This window comes from Bos indicus x Bos taurus, chromosome 23 (genome assembly GCF_003369695.1).
Source record: "Bos indicus x Bos taurus breed Angus x Brahman F1 hybrid chromosome 23, Bos_hybrid_MaternalHap_v2.0, whole genome shotgun sequence".
NCBI classification, from domain to species: Eukaryota; Metazoa; Chordata; class Mammalia; order Artiodactyla; family Bovidae; genus Bos; species Bos indicus x Bos taurus.
In genome coordinates, this window is record NC_040098.1 from 10242656 (window position 1) to 10266930 (window position 24275).

General features: G+C 52.4%; 1 protein-coding gene across 6 annotated transcripts in view; it reads left to right on the top strand.

The window, feature by feature from the left end:
* Positions 1–146: 146 nt before the first annotated feature.
* SCUBE3 (signal peptide, CUB domain and EGF like domain containing 3) overlaps positions 147–24275 on the top strand; it is a 34883-nt gene continuing 10754 nt past the window's right edge. For 4 of the 6 annotated variants that reach the window (XM_027524412.1, XM_027524414.1, XM_027524416.1 and 1 more), the window contains exons 1-8: positions 147–733; positions 14208–14330; positions 15307–15432; positions 17047–17181; positions 18209–18334; positions 18506–18622; positions 20747–20794; positions 23068–23184. In XM_027524412.1, coding sequence (XP_027380213.1) covers positions 649–733; positions 14208–14330; positions 15307–15432; positions 17047–17181; positions 18209–18334; positions 18506–18622; positions 20747–20794; positions 23068–23184 — 877 coding nt within the window. In that variant the 5' untranslated portion in view covers positions 147–648. The remainder of the gene's footprint in view (positions 734–14207; positions 14331–15306; positions 15433–17046; positions 17182–18208; positions 18335–18505; positions 18623–20746; positions 20795–23067; positions 23185–24275) is intronic. The other 2 variants (XM_027524413.1, XM_027524415.1) reach the window with 1 other exon arrangement.

Sequence of the window (24275 nt, forward strand, 5' to 3'; positions counted from 1 at the left end):
GGCGCGCAGGGGGAGCGGCCGCCGCGCCGAGGCCCCATTTGAAAGAAAAAAGGGCACGGAAAAGGAGGTGGAGGAGGAGGCGGGTGGGGGGAGGAGGAAGAAAACGAAAAGGAGCGAGGAGAGGAGGAGAAAGAGGAGGAGGAGGAGAGAGGCGAAGAAAAAGAGACGGAGCCCGAGAGACGGAGAAAGAGCGAGAGAGGAAGAAAGAGAGGCAGAAAGGGCGTGTTTCTGGCGCTGCGTTTCTCCTCCCCTTTCCCAGGTCCCTCGCCCGGGCTCAGCGCGCTCTCCGCGGCAGCTCTCTCCCGGCGGAGCTGGGAATTGGGTGGAATTGTACGGAGCAGCCCCGCCGCCGCCGCTAGCGGAGCCGGCCTTGGAGAGAGCGGGGGCTCCCCTCCGTCAGCGGCGCCGGGCGCCCCCAGCCCCGTCGCGCCCTCCTCCGCCTCGCTCTCCCGGGCGTCGCGCCGGGAGAAGCCGGCAGCATTGGGAGCCTCCCGCCGAGGGCGCCGCTGTCCGCGCCCCCCGCCCACAGACCCCGGCCCGGCCCCGGCCGGGCGCCCTCGCCCCTCTCCCCTTCGGCTCGCGGGGGCCCGGCCCGCTTCCGCCCTCCCTAGGCTCCGAGACCGGCCCCGGCCGCCCGTAGCTCCAGCCATGGGCTCGGGGCGCGTGCCCGGGCTCTGCCTGCTTGTCCTGCTGGTCCACGCCCGCGCCGCCCAACACAGCAAAGCCGTGCAAGGTAAGGAAGGAGGGGCGCGCGGCCGCCGGGGCTTCAGGGTCCGAGGGCGGGGGCGCGATTTCCGAGGGGCAGGGCAGGTGCTGGGAAGCGTGCTCCTGTCAGGACCGGGCACCGTACACCCACCCTCCTCGGCGGGGGACCTGACCTCTGGGCACTACGCCCCGGGCGAAAGGCTACAGGAGACAGGGGCAGCACGGATGAGTGAGAAGTTTGGGGAGCCCCGGGCAGAAGTGACCACGCGCCTCCGAATGCTGCCCGACTTCACTGCCACCCCAGCATCTTCCAAAGACTTCTTGCCCTCCAAAAAGTATGAGAGAATCTTCTCTTCTCCCAAACATTGCCAGAAACTTAAGTTTTGGCCTGGAGAGACTGAAAGAATGAAAACTTTTTTAGCCATGCCATACATTTCTTCCGCTTGCCCCCAATTCTCCTCAAAGTTAGAAATTTCATAGTTGTCTTATCAGAAAAAAAAAAAAATGTTAAGGAAAAATAGGATCTTTTATGGAAAACTAAAAAAAAAAAAAAAAATCAACTTGTCTCCCTCTGGATGGAAGAGGGCTGAAGAAGTGAAGAAAATTTCTGTGATTCTGGCTCCCAGCAAGAATGTCGCATTTCTGCCTCTTTGGGGGAAATCTTTTTCGTCTTGCATGGCTTTCATTTCTTATCATAATATTTATTTATTAGGGCCTCGGGTTTCCAATTCCATTTAAATCCAGGTCAGAATTGCATTAAAATAACAAAGTAAAATTCCAGGCTGGGAAGCTCTGACAGATCCCTCTAGGAATTAGGGAGAGAGAGAGAGGGAGGCCCTCCCGCCCCCATCTCTGACCCCAAGCTCCTTGCCTGATCAGTCCCAAGGCTGTGCTGGGAGAAACCAGGCTGGTGGGCTCCAGTTCTCTTGGGGACAGCCTCCCCTCCCCCTTGACCTCCTGCTGTACCCTTTCCCCCTCGAGTCCTCACCCAGGAAGAGATTTATATGGACAAAAAGAAAATTCCTCCTAGCAGAGCTTCACCCAGGAGGATATGATTCTGCCTATTGTCCTAGGGGCTCCTTGAAGCCGGGCTGGGGTGTGGAGGTGGCTGGGCCAGAAGGGAAAGTTGAACTTGGGAGTTGGGGAAGCCTGAGTCTCTGGCAGTCAGGTTGCTGCGTCCTGGAGCCTGAGCACTTGGCTCTTAGGCTGCTCTGTGTCCTGGATGGACTCCTGCTCCGTTAAAAGGAAGGTGCTGTATCAGTGCACCCTCTTCCCCCCGGCACTGCCTCTTCAACTACCCTCTTCCTCCTCCAACCTGTTCTTTAACAGAAACAAAACACGAGAGACCCTCTGCTGTCAAATACTAGACCCCCATCCCTACCCCTTCCAAGCCCAACCTACCTCTCTTCCCTAGTCCTGGTTCCAGACAGCCCACTACCACTGCCACCCCCAGCCTGGGAGCAGCCCTTCTTCCACTGTGGATTTGCTTGTGTTTTCATAAACAAAGCTGGCTTTTGTAGTGCATGCTGACTTACTCATAACATGGAATTAGCTAGGGAGTTTAGTCTGAAGGAAGGAACAGATTTCATGCAGTAATCTAGAGACAAGATAAGGGCCTCTTTCAAGTTGGAGCCAGTGTCTGTAGTGGCCTCGTGAGACTGGAGCCAAAACGGGGAGCAGGCAGTATCCTCAAGGGGGTTCCTGGGGCAGATGGAGAGTCTGAGAAGGGACAGGTGCCCTCAAGCCAAGGCTTTCAAGCCTGGGAGATCAACTATCCTTCAGGGACAGAGGGACTCAGAATCTTTCCGAGGTACTTTAGGGCTCTTTCATTTTATCCTGCTGCTGTTGCTGCTGTGGGAAACGCAGCCAGAGTGGAGACCCCTGCCCTCAAGGGACTTACAGACTCTAGTGTTGCCCAGTGCTGAGCTCACGTTCAGCCATGCTTGCTCTGTCTGCACTGCAGTTAGCTTGGCATCTTCCTTCCTTCTGACCCCAGAGTCTAGCTGGGCATAGATTCCAAGCCAGTCACTTTTAACCCTACTATTCAGGGCATTTGTCAACCTGGTCTGCTAGAGTTGCCTAATGACAGGTTTGCTGGGTTCGTGGGACATCTTTGGTCCCAGATCTGCACACCAGTGTTGCAGGAAGGACAGTTACTGAGCGGGCAGGGCAGCCTTACCCATAGGCAGAGCTGTGGCCATCCCTGGCTCTCAAATCTACCTCCAAGATCTCACCAGTGCCAGAAGGTGTGCCTTGACTGCCACATGCTTTCAAACGAAGCTCTAGTGGGTCTTTAAAATACAAATAACCTTGGCAAGTATCTTGTCAAGAGTTACTATAGCACTGGGGATATCTGGGCCTCTGTCCCTATTCTTGAGAGATTCACCGGGGGGGGAGCCAAAGTGGTGTGGACTGGAAAGGAGGGGAGAGACACAGAAGGGAGCCCTGAGTGTACAGGTGAATGTGTGTGCGTGCGTGTGTGTGAGGTTTACCACGATTACCCACAGGTGACATAGTTGGGTGTATGTGTCTGTTGTGACTTTGTTGTTAAGCATGTATACAGATGTTTTAGTGTCTTTGAGAGCTGGTATGGATGAGTGGGTGGGTAAGCTTCTGTGACTAGGAATGAGTGAGCATGAGGGTACATGGTTTTGAGTGTTTTTCAAGTGCCTGTCTGTGTATTTTAAAGTAGACAGACTGGATAACCAGGATAATTGTTAACTTAAAAGCATTAATTTGCTTTGCTTTTTTTTTTTTTTTTTAAGGGGGCTGGTGTGCAGCAGTGGTTAAAAAAGACCTAATCCTTGCATGGGGCTCAGGTTACAGCTGAATGAAAAGGTCTCCTGGGGAAGACTTGTCCCCAGGGCGGCAGGGCGCGCCAGCCTGGACATTTAGTTTACCTGGTTGTTTTCTCTCCTCATTAGGGACAGAATTTTGATAAAGTCGTATATTTAGAGTTTCCAAGTAACACCGTCCCTGGGACTGGGAGCGTTCATCTGGCAGCAAACAGTGTCTCTCTGTCTCGGTGCGTCTCTCCAAGTCTCTGTCTGGGTGTAAGTGTGTCTCTCTCTTTCTTCCCCCCACCCCTCTCTTCCTCTTTAATGTGGCTGTTTCCTCTCCTCCCTGCTTCCCTGGGCTCCTGTGGCTGGCTCTCACAGTGAGGGGACTGTTCCTCCTAGCCCCTCCCTCCAAAATACAAAATGAAAACTATAACCGTGTCAGCGGGTGAGGGTGGCCCCGTGGGCCGCTGGCTGTTGCCCGCGCCCCAGCCAGGCCACGCGGGAGAGAAAAAGGGAGAGTCAGCCCCGACCCTTGGAGCCTGATCGTCCCTTTAAGCCTGACCCCCACCCCTCATTTTTCCAGAGGGTGGAGAAGGGGGGTGGACTGCTTAGAAATTCCTCAGGAATCCCTTTGACCTCTCTTCTCTCAGTGACATGTCCCCTAGGGGGATGGGGAAAGCCCACAGCCAAGGGAGAACTTTTCCCCTTCCTACCTCTCATCTCCCAAGTCTCTGCTGGGTGGAGGGAGAGAGAGGGGACAAGAAGACACAGAAGCCACAATGACTACAGGCGGAGAAAGAAAGTTATCAGCAACCCCTCAGTGAGATTGTTTCCTGAAACCTTCAGGAATCTGAGAGCATGAGAACCGGTTTGAGATGTGAATGGCTGGGACCTGTTGTAAAAGGAGCCAGCCCTGGGTGTGAGTTTGAGAATGCGTGGTGTGCACTCACTAGGGTGTGTGAGCGTGCGTGTGTATGACTCAGGGTGTGTGTGTGTGTGTGTGTGTGTGCGCGCGCGCGCGTGCAGTGCTCCGGTGAGAGGAAAAAGGAAGCAGGCAGTGTGCATTTTGTTTTCATTGGAGAAGTGAAGAAGTGGAATGGCTTGGTCCTGTGCCTTGAACTGGGTGTGGGGGAAGGGAGCAGATGGCTTCAGACCCTCCTGTGAAGATGGAGGTGAAGAGCTGCTGCCTGAACTCACCCCAGGCCCTGCCCCCGGCGCCGGTCCCCTCGTGTCCGGGTGTGGGCCTCCGTTGACAGCCCATACCCCTAGCACATGACCGCTAATAAGAAAGAGTCCCTGTCAGGGCTGGAAACTGCGGAGCTGCTCTGAGGCTGGCAGTGCCCGCAAGAGGCCCAGACCTGGGGACAGCTTCTTCGGGCTTGGCTATTAGACAGGAGTCTGGAAACAGAGGGACTGCCGATCCTTGTGGGGGGAAGTGATACAGCTGCCAACCCAGAGCTGTTTGAGGGGTGGGGGAGCTGGGTGCTTGTGCCAGGAGGGAACGTGGACCCTCCCCTTGCCCCCTTTGCCCCCTCTGTCACCAGACTGCCCATTCTATTCATTTCATGCCCACGTACTGCCAACCCCACAAGGCATGGGGTGGGGACTACGGCAGGTACCAGTGGGTTTAGGTAAATGCAGAGCCCAGGAATTGGGCCCTTTGAGGAGATAACTGAAATTCTCCTCCTCACATATAAAGTGGACGAGAGTATCAGTAGGGTCCTTTTCATCTCTGAGATTATGCATCTCTTCAAAATGCTTCCTGCTGGGTGTGGGGGGAGAAATCCTTCCTGCTGATGGTAGAAGACACTGTAGCAAGCCTCTGTCCTGCAGCCGGGCCTCCCCAGGCTCCTTTCCTGAATCTCGTACCGTTTTCTCCCCGATTCCCGCTTCATGGTTCCCTGCCAAGTCTAAGTCCTCCACCCCAGTTTCCTGGGGCCCCATGTGCCTGGTAGTTCTTACTGTGTCCTTAAGTGGGGTATTTCCCCTTGGAAACAGTCCCTGCAGCACAAGTGTGTGCTTCTATGTGTGTAAATGTGTGTGTCTCCCATAGCATTGGGAAGTAGAGCTGAAATGTTTCTCTTCTGGGAACTGAAGACCAGCTGGGCAAGGCCCCACGGCCCCAGTCCTTGGCCCCACCCTGTATTCTCAGTTCCAAGACTAGCCCTCTCTGTGCTTCTCCAGCCTAGATGTCTCCCCTCTTCAGGCCACGGCACTGCTCTGTAGCTGCCATTGGGTTTGCACTTTGGCTCTACAGGTGGACGGACGCCCCTGACCTAGGGTACCATGGCCCTCACTCTTCCCTGTGCTTTCCCTGTGGCTGGAACCAGGGCCCTGGAGAGCTGTGGGGTTGGGGTTTCAGAGCCCTGGGCCAGGGGCTGTCTGCATCTGGGGACAGACCTGGGCAGGAGCCGCTGGGCTGGGGAGGAGATCCAAAACAAGGAAACAGATCTGAGAGGTCCCTGGAAGAAGGTGGGGTGTCAGGATATGTGGGCTTGGGGGGGAGCGGGAAGGAGCGGGGTGCTTAAAGCACAGACCCTGGGGAGCAGGTTTACAGAGAGGACGCTTTTACAAGTTTCTAATTATATTTATTTGGAGTTTTCCTCTGGCGGTCTGAAGCTGTTAACAGCAGGAACCTGTATCCCTGGTGTTTGTTTTTGTTTCTAACCAGCTGCTTGGCCCAGTCTAGTGACTCCGAGGGCAGGAGACACCTGCCCACAGCCACGTCGCCCACCCCTCCTCACGGCAACGCCGTCTGCACCCACCACGGTGCAGCCAGTGCCCTCCCTGCCCACACTCAGCCCTGCCCTCCTCCCGGCTGCCCCCATGCCCAAAGCCCGGAAGGACCTGCACACCTACTGCCAACTCCCCCCAGGAGCATCCTAGAAAGTTCCAGGCCATTCCGTGATTCTGGAGTGGATGCTTGCTTCATGCTGAACCAAGTGCTGAGCTGGAGTGCGCGGTGGGGGAGGCCACAGTGACAGCTAAGGCATGCGTCTCTCCCTCATGTGTTTATAAAAGGCAGTGTGCAGTGAGAGAACACCAGACTGGGGGTCAGAAAACCTGGGTTTTCAGACACTGGCTGTTTTCTCTTCCCCAAGATATCATCTCTGGGCTTGTTTCTCATCTAGTCAGTGGCAGACAGGACTGTTTAAGGATCACATGAAATGACCTAAGTGAAAGGCCTTTACTGGAATTAAACATCATCTGACATCATCGTTTATCTTGTTATTTTCCACATCAATGTGAAGAGATAAGACTGGTCATCATGAAGCAGGGACTCTGCACGCTGCCTGACTCCCTCTCCAGTGTTCTCTCCTTTCCTCTCCACTCCCACTCCCTCTACTCTACCCATTCTCTAAAGACCTCTGACTCAGGGTGGTGGGTTTAGTCCACACTGAAAGGGAGAAAATTATTGTCCATTTGGGGGCATATTCAAATAAGCAAGGATCTGGATTGGGGATCAGGTAGGACACTATGAGGCTCAGCCCTGCACCTCTCCAGTTGCCAAGCACCAACTGCTTTTCCTGGCTCTTCAGTTGAGCAGGCTAAGCTTGGATAAGAGGGAAGTGCACTTTTTAAAAACAAGAAAGTGCTCTGTCCTCTCTGCCCGTGGGGTCATCTGTGTGGTTTCTGGGCTCTTTCCAGGCCTCCTCACCCCTGCCTGGGCTTTGTCCAGGCTGAGGATGGGCCCAGGCTCTGGCTGGGGTCACATCCCAGTTCCAAATTGGGAAGACGGCCTGATAAGCCAGAGCTGGGGAGCCAGGCTCGCCCAGTTCCTCTAGCTGACCTAGAGGTGGAGCAGATGTGCACATGTCGCAGGTCAAGGTATCACAGGCGACAGCTGGGCTCGCTCTACTTCAAATGTTACTTGGACATGGGAGGCAACATGGAGGAGAGGGTAAGAGAACTGACAAGGAGTAGCAGTGGAACCATGGCCCCTGGTACCGTCATCGGGTGTTAGCACGGAGGCTAGGGAACATCTATCTAACAAGGATGCACTGAAGAGATGTTTGAGAAGCCCCAGGTAATATCTGAAAACCCTGAGGTCCTGTGAATTCTGTAGGATTCCCTAGAAATCCTATCTTAAATTTGTCGGTCCCAATCTCTTCTTACCTCAGCACAACCAAATAGATGCCTTTAAGTGGGTATCTTCCCTTCTCTGAGTTTCCTGTCTGCCTACCCTTAACTTAGGACTAAATTCCTTGGGATTGTCTTCTACCCAGAACAGTGGTAGGGTTACAGAGGAGAAAAGAAATGAATTTTTTCTGTATAGAAACATAGAAAAGATGCCAAAATATAGACCTCATCCACTCACCCACAACCCATTCATCTATCCATCCATCTACACATCTGTTTAGCAAATATTTACTAAGTGCTTTCAATATATTAGTTTGTCTTGTTCACTGCTGAATCCCCAGCACCTAGCACCAGTGCCTGGCATGTTGCGAATGCTGTTTGTTGAATTGTTGCATAAATATGCTCAGCTCTGTTCTAGCTGCAGTACAGGTTTCAGAGATTCAGAAGCCATGGTCTCAGGGAGCTCACAGCTTCCTTTGGAAGATAATACACAGAAACCAAAAGTTAAATAATGGTATCAGTTCAGTTCAGTCACTCAGTCATGTCTGACTCTTTGCGACCCCATGAATCGCAGCACACCAGGCCTCCCTGTCCATCACCAACTCCTGGAGTTCACCCAGACTCACATCCATCAAGTCAGTGATGCCATCCAGCCATCTCATCCTCTGTCGTCCCCTTCTCCTCCTGCCCCCAATCCCTCCCAGCATCAGAGTCTTTTCCAATGAGTCAACTCTTCGCATGAGGTGGCCAAAGTACTGGAGTTTCAACTTTAGCATCATTCCTTCCAAAGAAATCCCAGGGCTGATCTCCTTCAGAATGGACTGGTTGGATCTCCTTGCAGTGGTAGCATATAAGACGGAGAAGGCAATGGCAACCCACTCTGTCTTGCCTAGAGAATCCCAAGGATGGGGGAGCCTGGTGGGCTGCCGTCTATGGGGTCGCACAGAGTCTGACACAACTGAAGTGACTTAGCAGCAGCAGCAGCTGCATATAGGACGTATCTGTACAAGACAGCAATTGGTCAGAGGATGCAAGGACCTGACAGTAAAATCTCCAGAGTTAAGAGAAAGGATAAATTAGAGAAGGCTACCACAGTCAAAGGCAGCTTCCCAGCAGGGGCACCTGCATTGGGTCCAAAGTGATGGGTGAGGTTCGAAGGCATCTCCGGAGAGGAAAATAGAGGGACGAGGCAGACCCCACACACATCTGGGGCTATCCTGGCTGGGCAGGAAGAATGCCACAGCCATGTGAGCACGTGAGGGCGTCAAGCAAGCTGCTCTGGACCTTCTCACTGGGCCCAGTAAATTTGTCCACAACTACCCCCAGCCCCTCTGAGTTCAGTAAGGTGACCATGGTAGTAACCTAAAGGTGGAGTGGACTCTTCCTACAGGCATCTGCTTACCTGCAGCCTGCATTCCTGCTCATTTCAGTGGTGGTTATTCCAGAGCTGGACCTGGGCAAAATTTTTAAGCAGACAAAGTGTTTCCTTGGGTGTCCTCCTGCTTGTCTTTTAGGGTACACTTCTCCATCCTCAGAAGGGAATCTTAGGGCTCCCCGTGTCATATTACTTCACCTTTTCTAGTCTGCTCTAACCCTCGTATTCTCTGCCTCATCCCATCCCTCTTTCCTACATTTATCAGAATTTATGGAGTGCTCTAGTACTCTTGCCTGGAAAATCCCATGGATGGAGGAGACTGGGAGGCTGCAGTCCATGGGGTCCCATGGATGGAGGAGACTGGGAGGCTGCAGTCCATGGGGTCTCGAAGAGTCTGACATGACTGAGCAACTTCACTTTCACTTTTCACTTTCATGCATTGGAGAAGGGAATGGCAGCCCACTCCAGTGTTCTTGCCTGGAGAATCCTGGGGATGGGGGAGCCTGGTGGGCTGCCGTCTATGGGGTCGCACAGAGTTGGACACGACTGAAGCGACTTAGCAGCAGCAGCAACATGAACTGCTCTGCTAGGTGCTGAAGCAAATCCAGAAGAGACATCAGATGGTGCTAGGAAAAGCTGCTGCCATTACAGACCTGTGCATTCATGCCAGGAAGAGTGAGACAGGGAGGTCTTGGCTCGTCTATGGTGTCTCTGCAGCCACCACTCTCCCCTAATTCAGCTTATGAGCCAGCCCGGTGCCTGAAGTTGGGGTAAGGACACAAAATAATTGCCTTCACAAAGGACTGTGGAGGGCAGCTTTGTGCTTCCCAGCTGGCCTCTCACCCGCTTTGCCCTGCTCCCGAACCAGCACAGGCAGAGCAGGCAGTGACGCAGATGCCCCCGAGGATATGTCTCTCCAGATTCCCTGTTGCATCACATGTTCTCCTGGGGCTGCATCTCCCCACACCAGGCCTCCAATGGGGCTTTGATAAGGGGACTGGGGGAGAGGACAGGGGTTCAGAAAGGATACTGTGGGGAAGGTTGGAGAGAAGGAATAAAAATAACAAGCCTTTACTGAGCACTTACTGTATGCCTGCACTGCAGTACTAAGTACTTGCCAGGTATTAACTCATTTGATGTTCCTGGTGGCCCCATAACCAGATGCTATATCATTATTCCCATCTACAGAGGAAGGAGCAGCTAAGTTCAGAGGCTGGCCAAGGACCACACAGACATGCATGCAGCTGGCATCTGAACAGACACAGCCTCACTCCAGAACCCCTTTTCTCAAATACTCTGTCATGCTGTTGCCCCTGGTCTCTTGCTGGCTTGGGCAAATAGTCTATCACATTATCTGAGATGGGAAAGGAAGACAGACAGCGGTCCAGCCTCATTCTGGAGATCCCGATGCAGCTGGTCCAAGAGAGCGACCACACTTTTAAAAGGGGAACCCCAGGGTGCAGCCACTGGTCTAAACCAATCCCCACCCGACAGCATCCCCTGGTTTGTCAGGCCAGCTCATAAACACCTGCACCCTGAGAGAATGAACTAAGATGAGACTGTGCCCACAGGTGCTGAAGGGATCCCTGCAGGACAGGTTGTGAGTGGGCAAGATGTCGGGGGAGGGAGCCTTGAAAGAATGGGCTGGCAAATGGAAGACACTGGATATGATTTGGGGCCCTACTTCAGAAGTCTGTTTTAGGATTGTTCTGCTGCAAAAGATTCCATCCAAACAGTTGAAGGGTCCCTTCCTCAGTCAGTAACCAGTCAAGTGAGGAGAGCTGAACATGCCACACAAGATGAGTGAGCTGAGGCAAACCAGGCAAACCAGTCCCAATGGGACTCACTGGGAATAGGGCTTACTAGGAAGAGCTTTTGGGAAGACAATTTTTGAGCTAGGTTTGGAAAGTTGGGAACAGTGCGTCTACAAGAAAAAAGAAAGGACTGCATCTCAAATGCAAAAAAATGAGAAGTGCAAATGTGTGGAAAGGAATTGAAGGGTTTGGTGTTGGAGAGGGCAAGTATCGTGGGCCGAGAATGGGTGGGGGTAGTCGAGACGGCAGGAAAAGCCCAACTGCCCAAAGGGTCTAAAGGCTCTTCCAGGAGGCCCAGGTTTGCTGCAGTCAGCATCGGGAGCCACTCTAGTACTTGCGAGCACTGGATCAGCAGCCAAGGAGAGAACAAGGAGCTGATACGGACCTGTTGTAAAGCCCCAGATGATTCAGAGACAGGTGGGTACCTCTAAGATGGCCCCAGAGGAGGAGCTTCCCAATGAGTTTCCAAGGTGCCCTGCTGGCTGCTGGGGAAGTGGTGAAGAAGCACACGAGGGGAAGAGGGCTCAAAGCAGGATAACAGGATGGTTATTAGTCACTGGGATTGCCCTGTGCTCTGCACCTGCCTCTGAGACTCACAAGTTACCACAGTAGAGACAGGACCTGACGAGAACATCTCAAACTTTGGATTCCATTTCAAGACTGGAATTAGTTGTTAAAAGATATTTTCCCCACCATGGGGGCGCGTGCAAATAAATGTGGGGAAAGAGAATAAGGACTTGGATCTCAGAGTGCCTTGTCTTTCTTCATGCATCTAACTACACTTGAAATTTCCTTTCCCCTTCTAACACATACCCAGCTTCCAAAACTCAAACTTGAGTCCCACTCCAAAGAGTTTTTGTAGCCTACTTCAGTTCAGTTCAGTTCAGTCGCTCAGTCGTGTCCGACTCTTTGAGACTCCATGAATTGCAGCACACCAGGCCTCCCTGTCCATCAGCAACTCCCGGAGTTCACTCAAACTCACTAGGCTCAGGGTATTTCTCATTCAGAACTCCTAGAGCTGAATAAGGTTCCAATAGAACCTCCTGTGCTGCTGGAAACGTTCCATACCTGTGCTGTCGTCCACTAGGGTAGCCTTTAGCCACATATAGCTATTGAACATTTGGCCTGGGGCCAAACTTTACATTAATTTAAATTTAAAATATCCCCATGTACCTAGTGACTACTATCTAAGACAGCATAGTCTTAGAGCACCTATTGTCTGAACCAATGATTTTATACTTATCATCTCAAGCTTCCATGCATTAGGAACATAATATTTACTAAATACTTTATTAGGTACTTTATACAAATTACCTTTACACAAATTATCTCATCAACTGTTCACAGCCTCTCATGAGAAGGCTACGTTAAAGATTATGAGAAGGCTACATTAAAGATGAAGAAATAAAGAGAATTGGAAAACCCTATTAAGTGGCAGAGCTGAATTTGTATTTTAGACTGAACTAATTCGGGAGGTTAGGCTCTATGATAGGGTGTTTCTTAGTACCACTTTGTCTTCATCAGTTGGACAGACTGATTCTCCATGTAGCCTCTTACTGTCTACAGAGGTCCCTCTTGCCCTCTCCCATGAACTAGAATCCTGTGCTGCCCTCCTCTCTATCCATTCACTTTGGGGTAACTTCCTAGGGTGGACCAGCAGGCAGACACCATCACTGCACAGCCTGAGGGAGGTGAAGAATAAATAAATGTGAATTACAACAATTAAATCACTGGGCATGGTGGGCTGTACAGAGGGGTCAAAGAGAGTTGGAGGATAGAGTGCAGAGCTGAACAGAAGCCCAGAAGACTTGAGGCAGGTGTTTGAGAGCACTCTTCAAAATTTCACTTCTCTTCTTAGCCCTAGGAAGCCTCAGTCTTGCCCCTGAAGTACTTGAAATAAAAGAACAGATAACTGTTTCAAGCTAGGACTCATGGGTGTCTATACATTGGAGCAATTACTGGTCCATTCATTCATTCAGTAAAAAATATATCAAGTACCTTAAGGATTTAGATTCAGTAGGTCAGCAATCGAGCCTGAGAATCTGCATTTTAACAAAAGCTAAGCAATTCTGTGGCCCACAGATCACACTCGGAAGTTATGATCATTTTCTGAAAGTAAAAGAAAAAACAATTTCTTTTTCTTGCAGGTTGCTACACTTTCCTGGGTTTTCCCAGTTCACAGCTGGAAGTGGTCTCTTCCTCTTCTGATCTTCTCTGTAGTGGAGATTCTCAAGCCTGGCTGCATATTAGACTCACCTGGGTAGCTTTAGAAGCCTACTGATAACGACGTTTCAGCCCAGACCAGCTGACCGGCATTTCTGGGGGTGGCACTTGGGCATCTCCTAGGTGGTTGACTCTGACATGAGCCACGGCTGAGGACCCCCTTTCCTTATTCTAACGCCCTCACGGCACTCAAACATATCCTGCTTCATGTTACTCGTGTGTTTCTCCTCTTGGCTGGGCTGAGTCATCTCTGAACCGCCACAGCCTTTAGTTATAAAGCATTTCAGCTGAAACAAACATTTCCCCCTATTTCAGTTCAGCTTTATGGGCATCATAACATTGCCCCAGAAGCTGCAGTCTTTTGCCCAAAGGTGACAAATTATTCTCTTTCCTGTGTCCTTTCTGAACGTCGTCTTTTTCTGCCAGGTCTTGGGTGGCCCTTCTTCAGCGCAGCTCTGTGAGTGGCAGCTTGTGTCAGAGCGAGGTGCACCTGGGATTGGATGACAGCACTCAGGGTGGTGGGATGGAGGGGCTTGGATGAGTCAGCTGGAGAGCTGCAAAGACTGCACTTATCAGGCTTTGGGTTGCTGGTGCCAGCCCCTGCCAGCTCCTAGTCCCTCCGCTGTTGACAGCACAGGGGCCTCGGCAAATCTTCCGGGATGGAGCTTCTTTCCTTTAAAGATTCTTGGCGCCATGGTGGGCAAGTGGGAGCAGGCCTGGTCTCAAACAGAACTGTGAGGCAGAGGAAGATTCCTCAGATGCCCTGTCTCCCTTTCTTCCTCCTTTAATTACCAGCAGTCACTGGACACTGCCACTTGCCCAGAGGCCACTGTCCTCATGCCGTTCTCTTCCCCTCCCTCTAAGCCTGCTCCTCAGAAAGGTAAACTAATTCACCCTAGGTTGAAAGTTTCTAATCAAGTTAAGTGTGCTACCTACCCAGTCCAAGGGTTTTTTGTTTGTTTTTAAATCAAAGAGGAGTGTTTCAAATGATGGAATTTCAGCTGTCATTGTGGATTAAGTATTTTTGAGGGGAGTGGGGGTGCTTTCTGAATTCCTGAAATTACAGGGTCAGCCCACTCTGAAATCAGAGAGGTGTGGGAGGCCACCTGCTTCTGGAGGGATTGCTGTCTGTTGTAGAGGAGAGGGGATTTTGCCCTGAGGAACCACCTTCAAGACACCCCTTGGGAGGCACCAAGAGAGGGTCTCACACGTCCCTTCTGCCCCTGCCAGATGTGGACGAGTGTGTGGAAGGGACCGACAACTGCCACATCGACGCCATCTGCCAGAACACCCCACGGTCGTACAAGTGCATCTGCAAGTCTGGCTACACGGGGGACGGTAAACACTGCAAAGGTGAGGCTGGGAGGGCACCTGGAGAAGGGAGAGCTGCCAGAGGGGGAGACCGTGCCCCCGCTCTCAGCTGGCCATGCTGTGCAAGAAGCCCTGCACTCCCTGCTGGCGTGGGACGGGGCTAGAGGAAAGCAGCTCCTTCCCAGAGAGGGTATCGTTTTCTAATTTGCACAAAGACACCATATATACATGCTCAGGCCCGGGTGGGAACAGTTCACAGCCATACAACCTGACTGGGTGAGGGGATCAGGATCACGGGACTAAGGCCTCAGGTTCCCTGCTATTGGAACTTCTGTCTTTAGACCCTTACACCATGCCCAAAAAGAATGAGAACAGACAATTTACCCTAGGGCAAATTCATACTATAAACAAACACATCTCCTCATAATTAAAGCAATGCAAATTAAAGCAGTCTTGAGATGTTATTTTAAATTTATGACCTTCTGTGTTGGTTAAGACTTCAATAGACAAGGTATACTCATTAATTCCCGGTGACATTATAAATTGAAAAGTGATTTTGTCATACCTAGAAGGAATCTTGAAGTCATTTATACCCTCCAACTCAGGAATTTCACATTTAGGAACTTATTTAAAGGAAATTCAAAGAAACAATATATGAGAGAAGATGTTTTTGATGCATTATGAGAGAAAAATAAATGGAAGGAATCTAACAATAGAAAAAAGGGATTAATAAATTATGATGTAGCAACATAATGGAATATTTTGCAACCATGTACAGTGATAATTGGAAAGATCTGATGAAGTATAAAAATGTTTATGACTGAAGTTTAGATGAAAATAGCTAAATGCAAAATGGTTTGTAGGCAATGAGAGTAACTATGGAAACAGAAATACACACAAGCACACACACATACACAGAGGTTTTGTATTTTTTAAAAAACCACCATAAAGCTGAGCCCAGGGATGGACGGTCAGGGGGATGCAGGTGGGTCCAGCTGCCTCAACTATTTGCCCACAGATGTGGATGAGTGCGAACGGGAGGATAATGCAGGTTGTGTGCACGACTGTGTCAACATCCCTGGCAATTACCGATGCACCTGCTATGATGGATTCCACCTGGCACATGATGGACACAACTGTCTGGGTGAGCGAGGGGTGAAGGTATGGGGGCAGGGGATGTCTTGTGGAGAAGGAGATGTTTTCAGCATTTCCCATTCTCAGGCACGGAGAGGAAAAGTAAACAAAAAGCTGCATTCCCACAAAACAGAAAACAAGGTCAGCCTCCCCTTTGAGACAAGATGCTGAGGATGAAAAAATCCTTCTGAATGAAAAACATTAAAGAGATGCTGCTAGAAAGTGTTCTCAGGGGAAGGGCCAGCAGATGACAATAGTGGCTGAGTCACAGCAGGTGGAGCATGGTGGGAAGGTGGTTTGGCTCCAAGCAGATCCTGGCTCTGCTGCTTACTGGCCGTGCAGACTTGGGCAACAGGGAAGGTAATAACCACCCAAAGGGCTGCAGTGTGATGACACAATGTGCGTAAAGAGCCCTGTACCATCCTTAGGACATTGGGAAGTGCTCAGAAAACAGGAGGAATGTCATCCATGATGATGCTTCCCTACCTTAGGGTTAGGGTTCCGAGTCTTATTAGCCTTTAGCTTTTAGGGGAACCCTGTATAAGTCATCCATCCCCTGGGCCTCAGTTTCTCCACCACAAATTGTAGGAAAGAACTTGGCTAGAGTCACAAAATGACCAGGTTGGACTAGAAGGGAGCAAACAGAAGGATGGAATGTAGGACAGGGTAAGAGTAGGAGGACAGGGATAGGGAGAAGTCAGGGGCATAGGAGATGGGACGGGAACAAGGCAAAACCGAGGACACCTCCCTGGCTTTTCCTCCAGGTGCACTCCTCAGCCAGGAGCCTGCTAGGCCTGGGCCCCTCTGCCCTTGGCCAAAGAGTGAAGGACGGGGTCTCAGGGCTCAGCAGAGAGGAGGGGAAGAGAAGGCCCTAAGGAGTCGGATCCCTTTGGAGCTAGAATGGCCCATTTGGGTCCCTCTCCGATGCCTCCTGCACCAAGGAAAACAGAGAAGGACTGTGAACTTGGGAGGGTAGTAAGGCGCATGAGATGGAGTCAGGGCACTGAAGTGGGAGCCCCGGGATGAGCCTGGGGATGGTGATTTGGGGTTGGTAATTAGGGTGTGGCCTGGCAGCTCTTTCCCCATCCCTCTCCGCCAAGCTACCAGACTTTGTTTTGTTAAACCAAAATAGGAGAAAGGCTAGGGAATGTGGCAGCAAGCCCAGGCATGGGAGAAGGGGAGGAAGGACAGGGCCATGGTCCCTCCACAGAAATGGCCCCTGCCCCACAGTGAGTTGAAGCTCACTACCTTTCCCCACCCGCCCCCTCCAACCTCAGCACCATTGCCAGAGCTCTCCCCGCACACAGAGCCCTGAGTCCCTGGCTGCTCGTCACAACCGCTGCTCACAGGTCTTGCCCCTGACCAACCTCCATCCTTGTCTTCATCTCTGCTCCTCTCGCTCTGCCTCCTTTCCTGATCTCCTCTGCCTTCAGACCCAGTTTCAACAGGTGAGGGAAAGAGAGGCACGTCTTCCCCTGAGTGAGCCATTCTCGCATGTCCCCTCCTCACTTGCCGCCCCCTGAGGGTGGCAGTGGGATGTGAGAACCGCCTGGCTTCCAGCTGGGTGCTGGGTTTCATGGAAGGCCTGGCTGCGCCCGCCTCACCACCCGCCTGTCCTGCGCAGATGTGGACGAGTGTGCCGAGGGCAACGGCGGCTGTCAGCAAAGCTGTGTCAACATGATGGGCAGCTACGAGTGCCACTGCCGGGAGGGCTTCTTCCTCAGCGACAACCAGCACACCTGCATCCAGCGGCCGGAAGGTCAGCCTCTGGCCGGGGGGGGGCCCGGCCCCGAATGCCCGTGCTTCTCTCTGTCTGCTCAGGAGCCCTCCCTCAGTCCCCCCAGGTCTACCCTCCACTGCTCCTTTTGTCCCTGAACCCAGTCATATCCTGAGGGTTCCGTGAACAGATACTCTGGGTTAGAGTGAAGTCTGGGAGAATTCATCCGGGGCTGGGGGTCATGGTGGGATAGAGGCTACCCTGGGACATCCTCTGTGTCCAGATCTAAGGTGGGTTTGTGCCTCACTGTAGAGCACTGACTAGAAAGTTCACTTGGGCTTTTCCATAAGATGGTACAGAAAGACCCAAATGAACTTTTTTGCCAAGCCCGACAGATGGCCAAACCCTAAACCAAGGTCACCTGTCCTTGCCCGTGCCTCAAGTCTTGGGCTGGACTGGAGCGTCAGGTGGGAATATGGGGGCACATGTTGTCTGTTTCTGTGACTCCACCCTCACCCTCACACCCCTGCCCACCCCCAAGGGCAAAGACTAAGCCTAATTCATCTTTGTATCCCCAAAACCTAATATACTGCCCTGCTTGTAGTAGGAGCTTAATAAATATTTGTTGAATAAAATGTATAATAATGACCCTTGCCAATTACTCCTCACTCACATGATAAATGTTATTTATCTTCTTCCCAGTTTGACTGTAAACTCTTTGAGAAAAGAGATCATGTCTTATATATTTCTGGGTCCCTCCTATATCTACCCAGTATAAGCACAGTGCTGGGCAACTATTAGACACTGTTTTTTAGTTGCTTGAAGGAGAGGGTGATCATGTAGAGTTTAGGGGGCCTGGATGTATCATTCAGAATAGCTATGAGCTCTGCTCATTAGCACCGGCTCTGTGGCCAGGACAGGGGACCTGTGAGGGGGAGAGTCAGTCTCTGTGCTGCAGCCTCCAAGAAACTGTTCCAGTTCCTGGGGCTCAAGGCTTCCCTTCTAGTCTCTCCTCCTCTAGGTGCCCAAGAGCACAGCACATTCACCCCGCCCTCCTCTTCCCTTTTAGAAGGAATGAACTGCATGAACAAGAACCATGGCTGTGCTCACATCTGCCGGGAGACACCCAAAGGGGGTATTGCCTGTGAATGCCGCCCTGGCTTCGAGCTCACCAAGAACCAACGGGACTGTAAATGTGAGATGACTGGGATGGCCGTGGGGGAGGAGGGGCATGGGGCCTCGGCAGCAGCAGTAGGAAGAGACTGGCGTGCGGGAGAGGCAGCTAGCTTCGAAGGCCAGTTTCTGCATTACGGAGAGCCGGAGTGCCCGGGGGAGGCGAGCTGACAGGCATGCCCTCTCTGCACAGTGACCTGCAACTATGGCAACGGTGGCTGCCAGCACACGTGCGACGACACGGAGCAGGGGCCCCGGTGCGGCTGCCACGTCAAGTTTGTGCTCCACACCGACGGGAAGACGTGCATCGGTGGGTGAGGCCAGTGGAGAACTCAGTCCACTTGCAATGGGGGTAGGGGTGAGGGCCCTGGGGAACCAGGGGAGGGGGGAGCACCGAGGTGGGGCTCAGCTGCTGAGCACAGGCGCACTGGGGAGTGGGCTGAAGCCCCCAGACAGTGGCAGGTCTAGTGAGAGTGAAGGGCTCACCCAACCTTCCTCCTCTCCCCACCCCTTGGTTCTGCACTGCCCCCCCACCCCCACCCCCGGGGAGCCTCGCCGTCCTCTTAATGCAGGATGAAGTGTTGACAGGTTGGGAACTATCAGCTGAGGTGCTTGCTGACCCCAGGCTGTGCTTGAGAAGGGGGAGAAAAGGTGGGGCAGTCGGTGAATTAAGCCTGACCAGAGGCCCTAGTTGCGTAGTGTGGTGAGATGCGAGCTGTCACAGCCCACCATCCACACTCAAGGGTGGGACAGAGTGCCCTTTCCTGGGACAAGATGAGTGGGGTTGCCTGGCTCCAGTATCTTCCTCTTTCTTCTGTCTCTCCTTGCTCTCCTCCTACAAATCTCCTTTCCAGTCCTCCCAGCTAGGCCCCCATGTTCTCCTCTCTCTTCCATATTCCAGTGGAGCTCGGCCTGGGGTCCTCCCATTTCTTCCCCAACTCTAGAATCCCACCCTCTCACCCTGACTTGGTCTTCTTAATACCTGGACCCCTTTTCCTGAATTCCTAGGCCTTACCTCACATATCTTTAGGTCCACAGATGAGTTCAGTTCTTTGATTCCTAATTCCCTAAATCTTCAGGGGTTTGTGTGTGTGTGTGTGTGTGTGTGAAGGCCAATTACTATGTGCTTACAGAATGCTGAGAAAGATGATGGGACAAGGTGTCCCCTTGGCAAAGTGGAAATTAAAGTAGAGAGTCTGGGCAGGGGAAAGGCTGTGTCTTGGGCCGGGCAGAGGCAAGCTTGTCCTGTGGGCATGGGTGTTTATGAATGGCCATTCATCTCATGGGCTGCAACATGCTAGGGATGGGAAGGTGTGAACACAGTCATTTGGTGTTTATCAGAGACAAGACATTCTGTTTCAGAACCAGACTGTCTTCCAACTCACTCTAGAAACCCCTCTGTCTCTGCAGAGAGCACTCCTTTCCCCCAGACACAAGGACTGAGCAGGTGGGGCTCTTCAAGGCCTCCCTCAGGTACCTGCTCCAGAGACTTGCACACACAGTTCCAAAGTTCCTTAAACTCTTTCTTGCTACATGTTTCCCTCTAAACTAACTCTCTTAAATCTTGGAACATTTTCGGGTCCTCATGTTGCCTTCTTGAGGCTGGTTTGTTCCAGCTCCATTCATTTTTTCCCTCCTAAGTCTAATTCTTCTGCTTTCAAACCTCCTGCGATGCTCTGGACGCGCTTACACACCCTTAGAGACTCCCAGAAGAAACTGCATGCAGCCCCCCAAAAAAGCTGCATGTGTCACGACGGGGCCGTGGATGGGAGGCCGGTCCCTCTCTGATGTTCTCTCTGTTTAGATAGTCCCGGGCATGGCTGCTTTGAACATACTCCCATTAAGCTTGAGCTCTGCTATAATGCAAGACCCATCCACCCTCTGGGCCATGGCCAAGTGAGGCAGAAGAGAGCAAATAAGGCTGTTCTAAGGTTCTATGTCTTTTTCAAGTTCCTCTCCCTCTTCTCCAGAAGAACTTATTTTACCTTGACCTGTATCTTATTTTTCTCCCCAGCCCTGGTAGGAGGAAATGCCATCATTTGAGGCCATCAGGACGTTCAGATTTAGTGGGGAGACTGAGAGGGCAGTAGTTTAGCAGTAAGGGTGGGCGCCCTCTGGGATTTGGGATTCGGCAGCTTGTAAGACTTGAGGTTGCATCCCAGCTCTGCTTCTGGCATGCTGTGTAGTACTGGGACCATGACTGCCCCTCCCTGAGACTCCGTTTCCCACCAGTTGCTTGGTGGGAGCCTGGCTTCTTTGAGGGTACCAGGCAGGGCGAGGCTGGGGAATGAAGTGTAGGAGTCTCAGAGCTCATCATTCGGGGCCAGTGGTTTGGGCCTGCAGGGCGGAGGAGGAGGGTGGGAGGGGGTTGGGGCGCAGAGGGCCACAGTAGCTCTGCCCAGCATCTAAACAGCTTTTTTACAATGTCAAACAGGGGAAAGGCGGCTAGAGCAGCACGTCCCCCCTCAGGCCGTTTCTAATGGTAAATATGTCTGCTCTCTCCGCTTGCTCTCACTGGCTTGCTAGGGGAAGGGCTAACCCGCTGGGGCTCCCACTAACCGCATGCCCATTGGGCCCAGCCTGACTGGGCTCCCCGGCAGCCTGAGCGCTGGGCCCATCGAGTGACAGCAACCTGGGTCCCCAAGAGCTGGCCCAGAAGCCTTCGTGTTGGTTTCCTTTCTGTGATACGGCCATTCTCCTCTCCTTCCTCTCACGTTCCTTTGTCCCACCTTCTTCCTCACCCAGCTTCTAACACCTCCCCACTTCCCAACTCTCTGCCCCCACCCTCCTTCTACACAAGAAGACTGCGCCAGCTCCACGTAGCCAGCATGCCCACAGTGCCACCCGAGATCAGGGTGGGGTAGCGTTAGGCGCCATCCCTTCCTTAGGATCTCTTTCTTGGGTTCTTACCCGTGTTAGCTCACAGGCCCAGCACCTCTCGTCCTTCTCTCCCACCATAACGGTTCAGTGCACGACATTTGAGTTCAGACAGAGCTTGAGTCCTGGCTCTGCCACCTTCTAAGTTTGCCTCCTTAAGCAAGCTCCTTTCCTCTCTGGTCCTCAGCTTACTCGTCTATAAAAGAGGGAGAATGAGAGTCCTCTCTTAGTGTTCCTGCGATGATGGAGATAGCGCACTGGAGCGTCTGCTAAGTGCCTGACACAAAACAAGCACAGATTAAACCATGATTTTAATGCACAACCTGAGGAACAAAGGTTTGAGGCAGCCAGAGAGGCCACTCTGGAGAGCTCTACCCTGGGGTGGCGGGCAGGTTTGCCCAGCTTCCTGTCCAGCCTGGGATGATCTGCTCCCCACCGGGGACCCCCCAGAATTGACTAGACTTGGTACAGGATCTCTGTTCCCCTCTCCCTGCTCCAGGGCTTAGAGGGCTTTAATGCTAAGAACACTCTTGTAGGGGTGGCTGGGCTTGGAACCTGAAGTCAGGGTTCCCTCCCAGGTTCCTCCCATGGTCTTGGAAACCTAAGGAGACTGAGGTGGGAGTGGCACACAGGAGATCCCACTGGGACCAGGGCATCTACCACCGGGGATAGAGGTGGGCTTTTTCTGAGCCCTTGCTTTGCTCTTCTCAGTGACGTGGGTTGGGCCTGAGTTTCAGGAGTCAGAGATTCGAAATGACAACGCTCTCCAGTGCTTTTCTCACTCAGTTCTCTTGATTCTGAGATCCTCTCTTCTCTCTTCCACAGCAGAAGCCTCTTATCTCTCTAATGGGAGAATTCTAAGCCCGCGCCACCCCCCCACCCCCGAGGATGGCCCACACCTCCCTCACAGCCCCTGTGTCAGGGCCTTGCACTTTTTGAGCTGATGTTTTGTTTTTTTTTTTTCCTGGGCTCATCTCACTCTCCTGAGCTGTAGTTTAAACCTATTTTTCTCCTGCTCTGAATTCAGAAAATAGGAAGTGTGGCCCATCTATATTCCCCCCAACTCTAACCTCTCAGCAAAGGGAAAGCTTCAGTCAAGAGGGGAGCAACAGAAGAGAGGCTCTGAGGTTCTCTAACTCTCTCACTTACTTTCTTATGTCCTTCCTTCCCCTCTGGCTTCTTCTCCTTTTGCCCCTTCCCCTTGCCTAGACAGTATCTACCCATTAGGAAAGTAAAATAACAACAGCCAGCTTATCTCTATCTGGAACTAAGAGGACTCAGGAGGAGTTGGAGGTAGCCAGGAAGGGGCTGGGGAATGATGGAGTAGGAGCTGTCTCCTCTGGGATCTTTCTTAAGCTAGCTGAGCAGAGAGGAAGGGGAAGATGAATTGATGGTCATCTCTCAGCTGTCTCAGGAATCACCAGGCTCACTCTCCTCAAGACTGTCCCACCGTGACCCCACCCGCCAACGAGACAGTGGGGGGAAAGAGGAGGAAACTCCTGTAGCCCCTTCCTGTTCCCTGGGAGTGAGCACCACCCTTACGTAGCTTTCCCTCCCTGCACCCTCCCCTCTCCGCCTCCTCCGCCCTCAGCACATTCCTGCCTGACAGCTCTGGCTTGTACCTGCCTCACCGCTGTCCACCTTGTTTCAATCAAGTAGGGGGCAGGGAAGTGGACTGCTTGGCTGCACTTGTGAGGGGCTGGGGGCTGGGAGCGAAGGGAGGAAGGGGGCTGGGAGCCTCCACTTGATGCTCCTTCCGCAGCACAGGGAGGCAGCCGGGGCCTCCTCTTGGGCCTCTGCGCCCCTCCTCTGCCCTCTGCTCTGGGACTCCTCCATGCTGATAGCCAGGTGACCATCCCCCACCTCCCTCCTAAACAGAGACCTGTGCTGTCAACAACGGGGGCTGCGACAGCAAGTGCCACGATGCAGCGACGGGCGTCCACTGCAGCTGCCCTGTGGGCTTCATGCTGCAGCCAGACAGGAAGACCTGCAAAGGTAAGGGTTTTCAGAGGACAGGAGTGTAAAGATAAGGAGCTAAGACTGCGACCAGAGACAGGGTACCTCATTGTGGGACCTCCTCAACCCCCGCAAGTTATCCTGACTCTAAAGAACTGAGGCTGTGACGAAGGCTTGTCTCCTGTCCGCCTTCCCCATCTCAGTCCAAGAGGCACCAAAGTCCAGCCAGTTCCTTAGCGCCCCTGCCCCGCTTTGTTTTCCTTCCTCTTGTTCCTCTTCTCCCTGCAGGTCCCTAACCCTCTTGGTTAATGAACATGCTGTTCACGTTTGTTCCTGAGTCTAGAAGGGTGTTTGCGCCCTGATTATGTATGCACAAGGTGACAAGTGTGTTCCTTCTTAGCCCACAGTCCCCAGACCTTCCCCGTGGAAAGGCTCTCCTGATCAGAGGGAGATTAGGGGAGCAGGTAGGAGCACTGACACTAGAGCCTGGCTCCCTGGCTCCAGATTCCAGCTCGGCCTCTTATTAGCTCTGTGATCCTGGGCTAGCTCTTTAGTATCTCTGTGCCTCAGTTTCACCACAGTAAAGGTTCAGTGCCTCACAGAAATGCTACAAGGATTAAACAAGTTACATTTCAACCATCAACTATATGTAAAGTCTTAGGACAGTGCCTGGCAAACGGTAACAATGTGTTAGCTACTATTATGATAGAATTTCCCACACTGTCCATTCTGTTTCCCTTTCCTTTTGATGAGCCCGCTTTAGGGGAAAGGCACAACAGGGGAGGAAAACGGGAGGGTGGCCCTACTGAAAATACGATTCATCAGGTCTGTGTCCCTCGTCACAAGGTGGAGGGACTGGAGCAAGGCCGGGTGTGCTCTTTGTGCCTCTCGGCCCAGCAGCTGGCAAACAGACCAGGGAGGAGGCTGGGGCCGGGCTGGGGCGGGGGTGTTTGTGGCTGGGGCAGCAGGTCAGACAGCCAGAGTTGAGAAGTTTGCTGCTAGGAAGGACTGCTGACAGGTATGCTGAGAGTAAAGTGCAAGACTGCCCTCTCTGCCCCTTCCCCCAAGTCAGGGTGAGTAGCCTGGGTCCTGTCTGCCACCAGCTTGGGGAACTTGACCTCAGGAAGGAA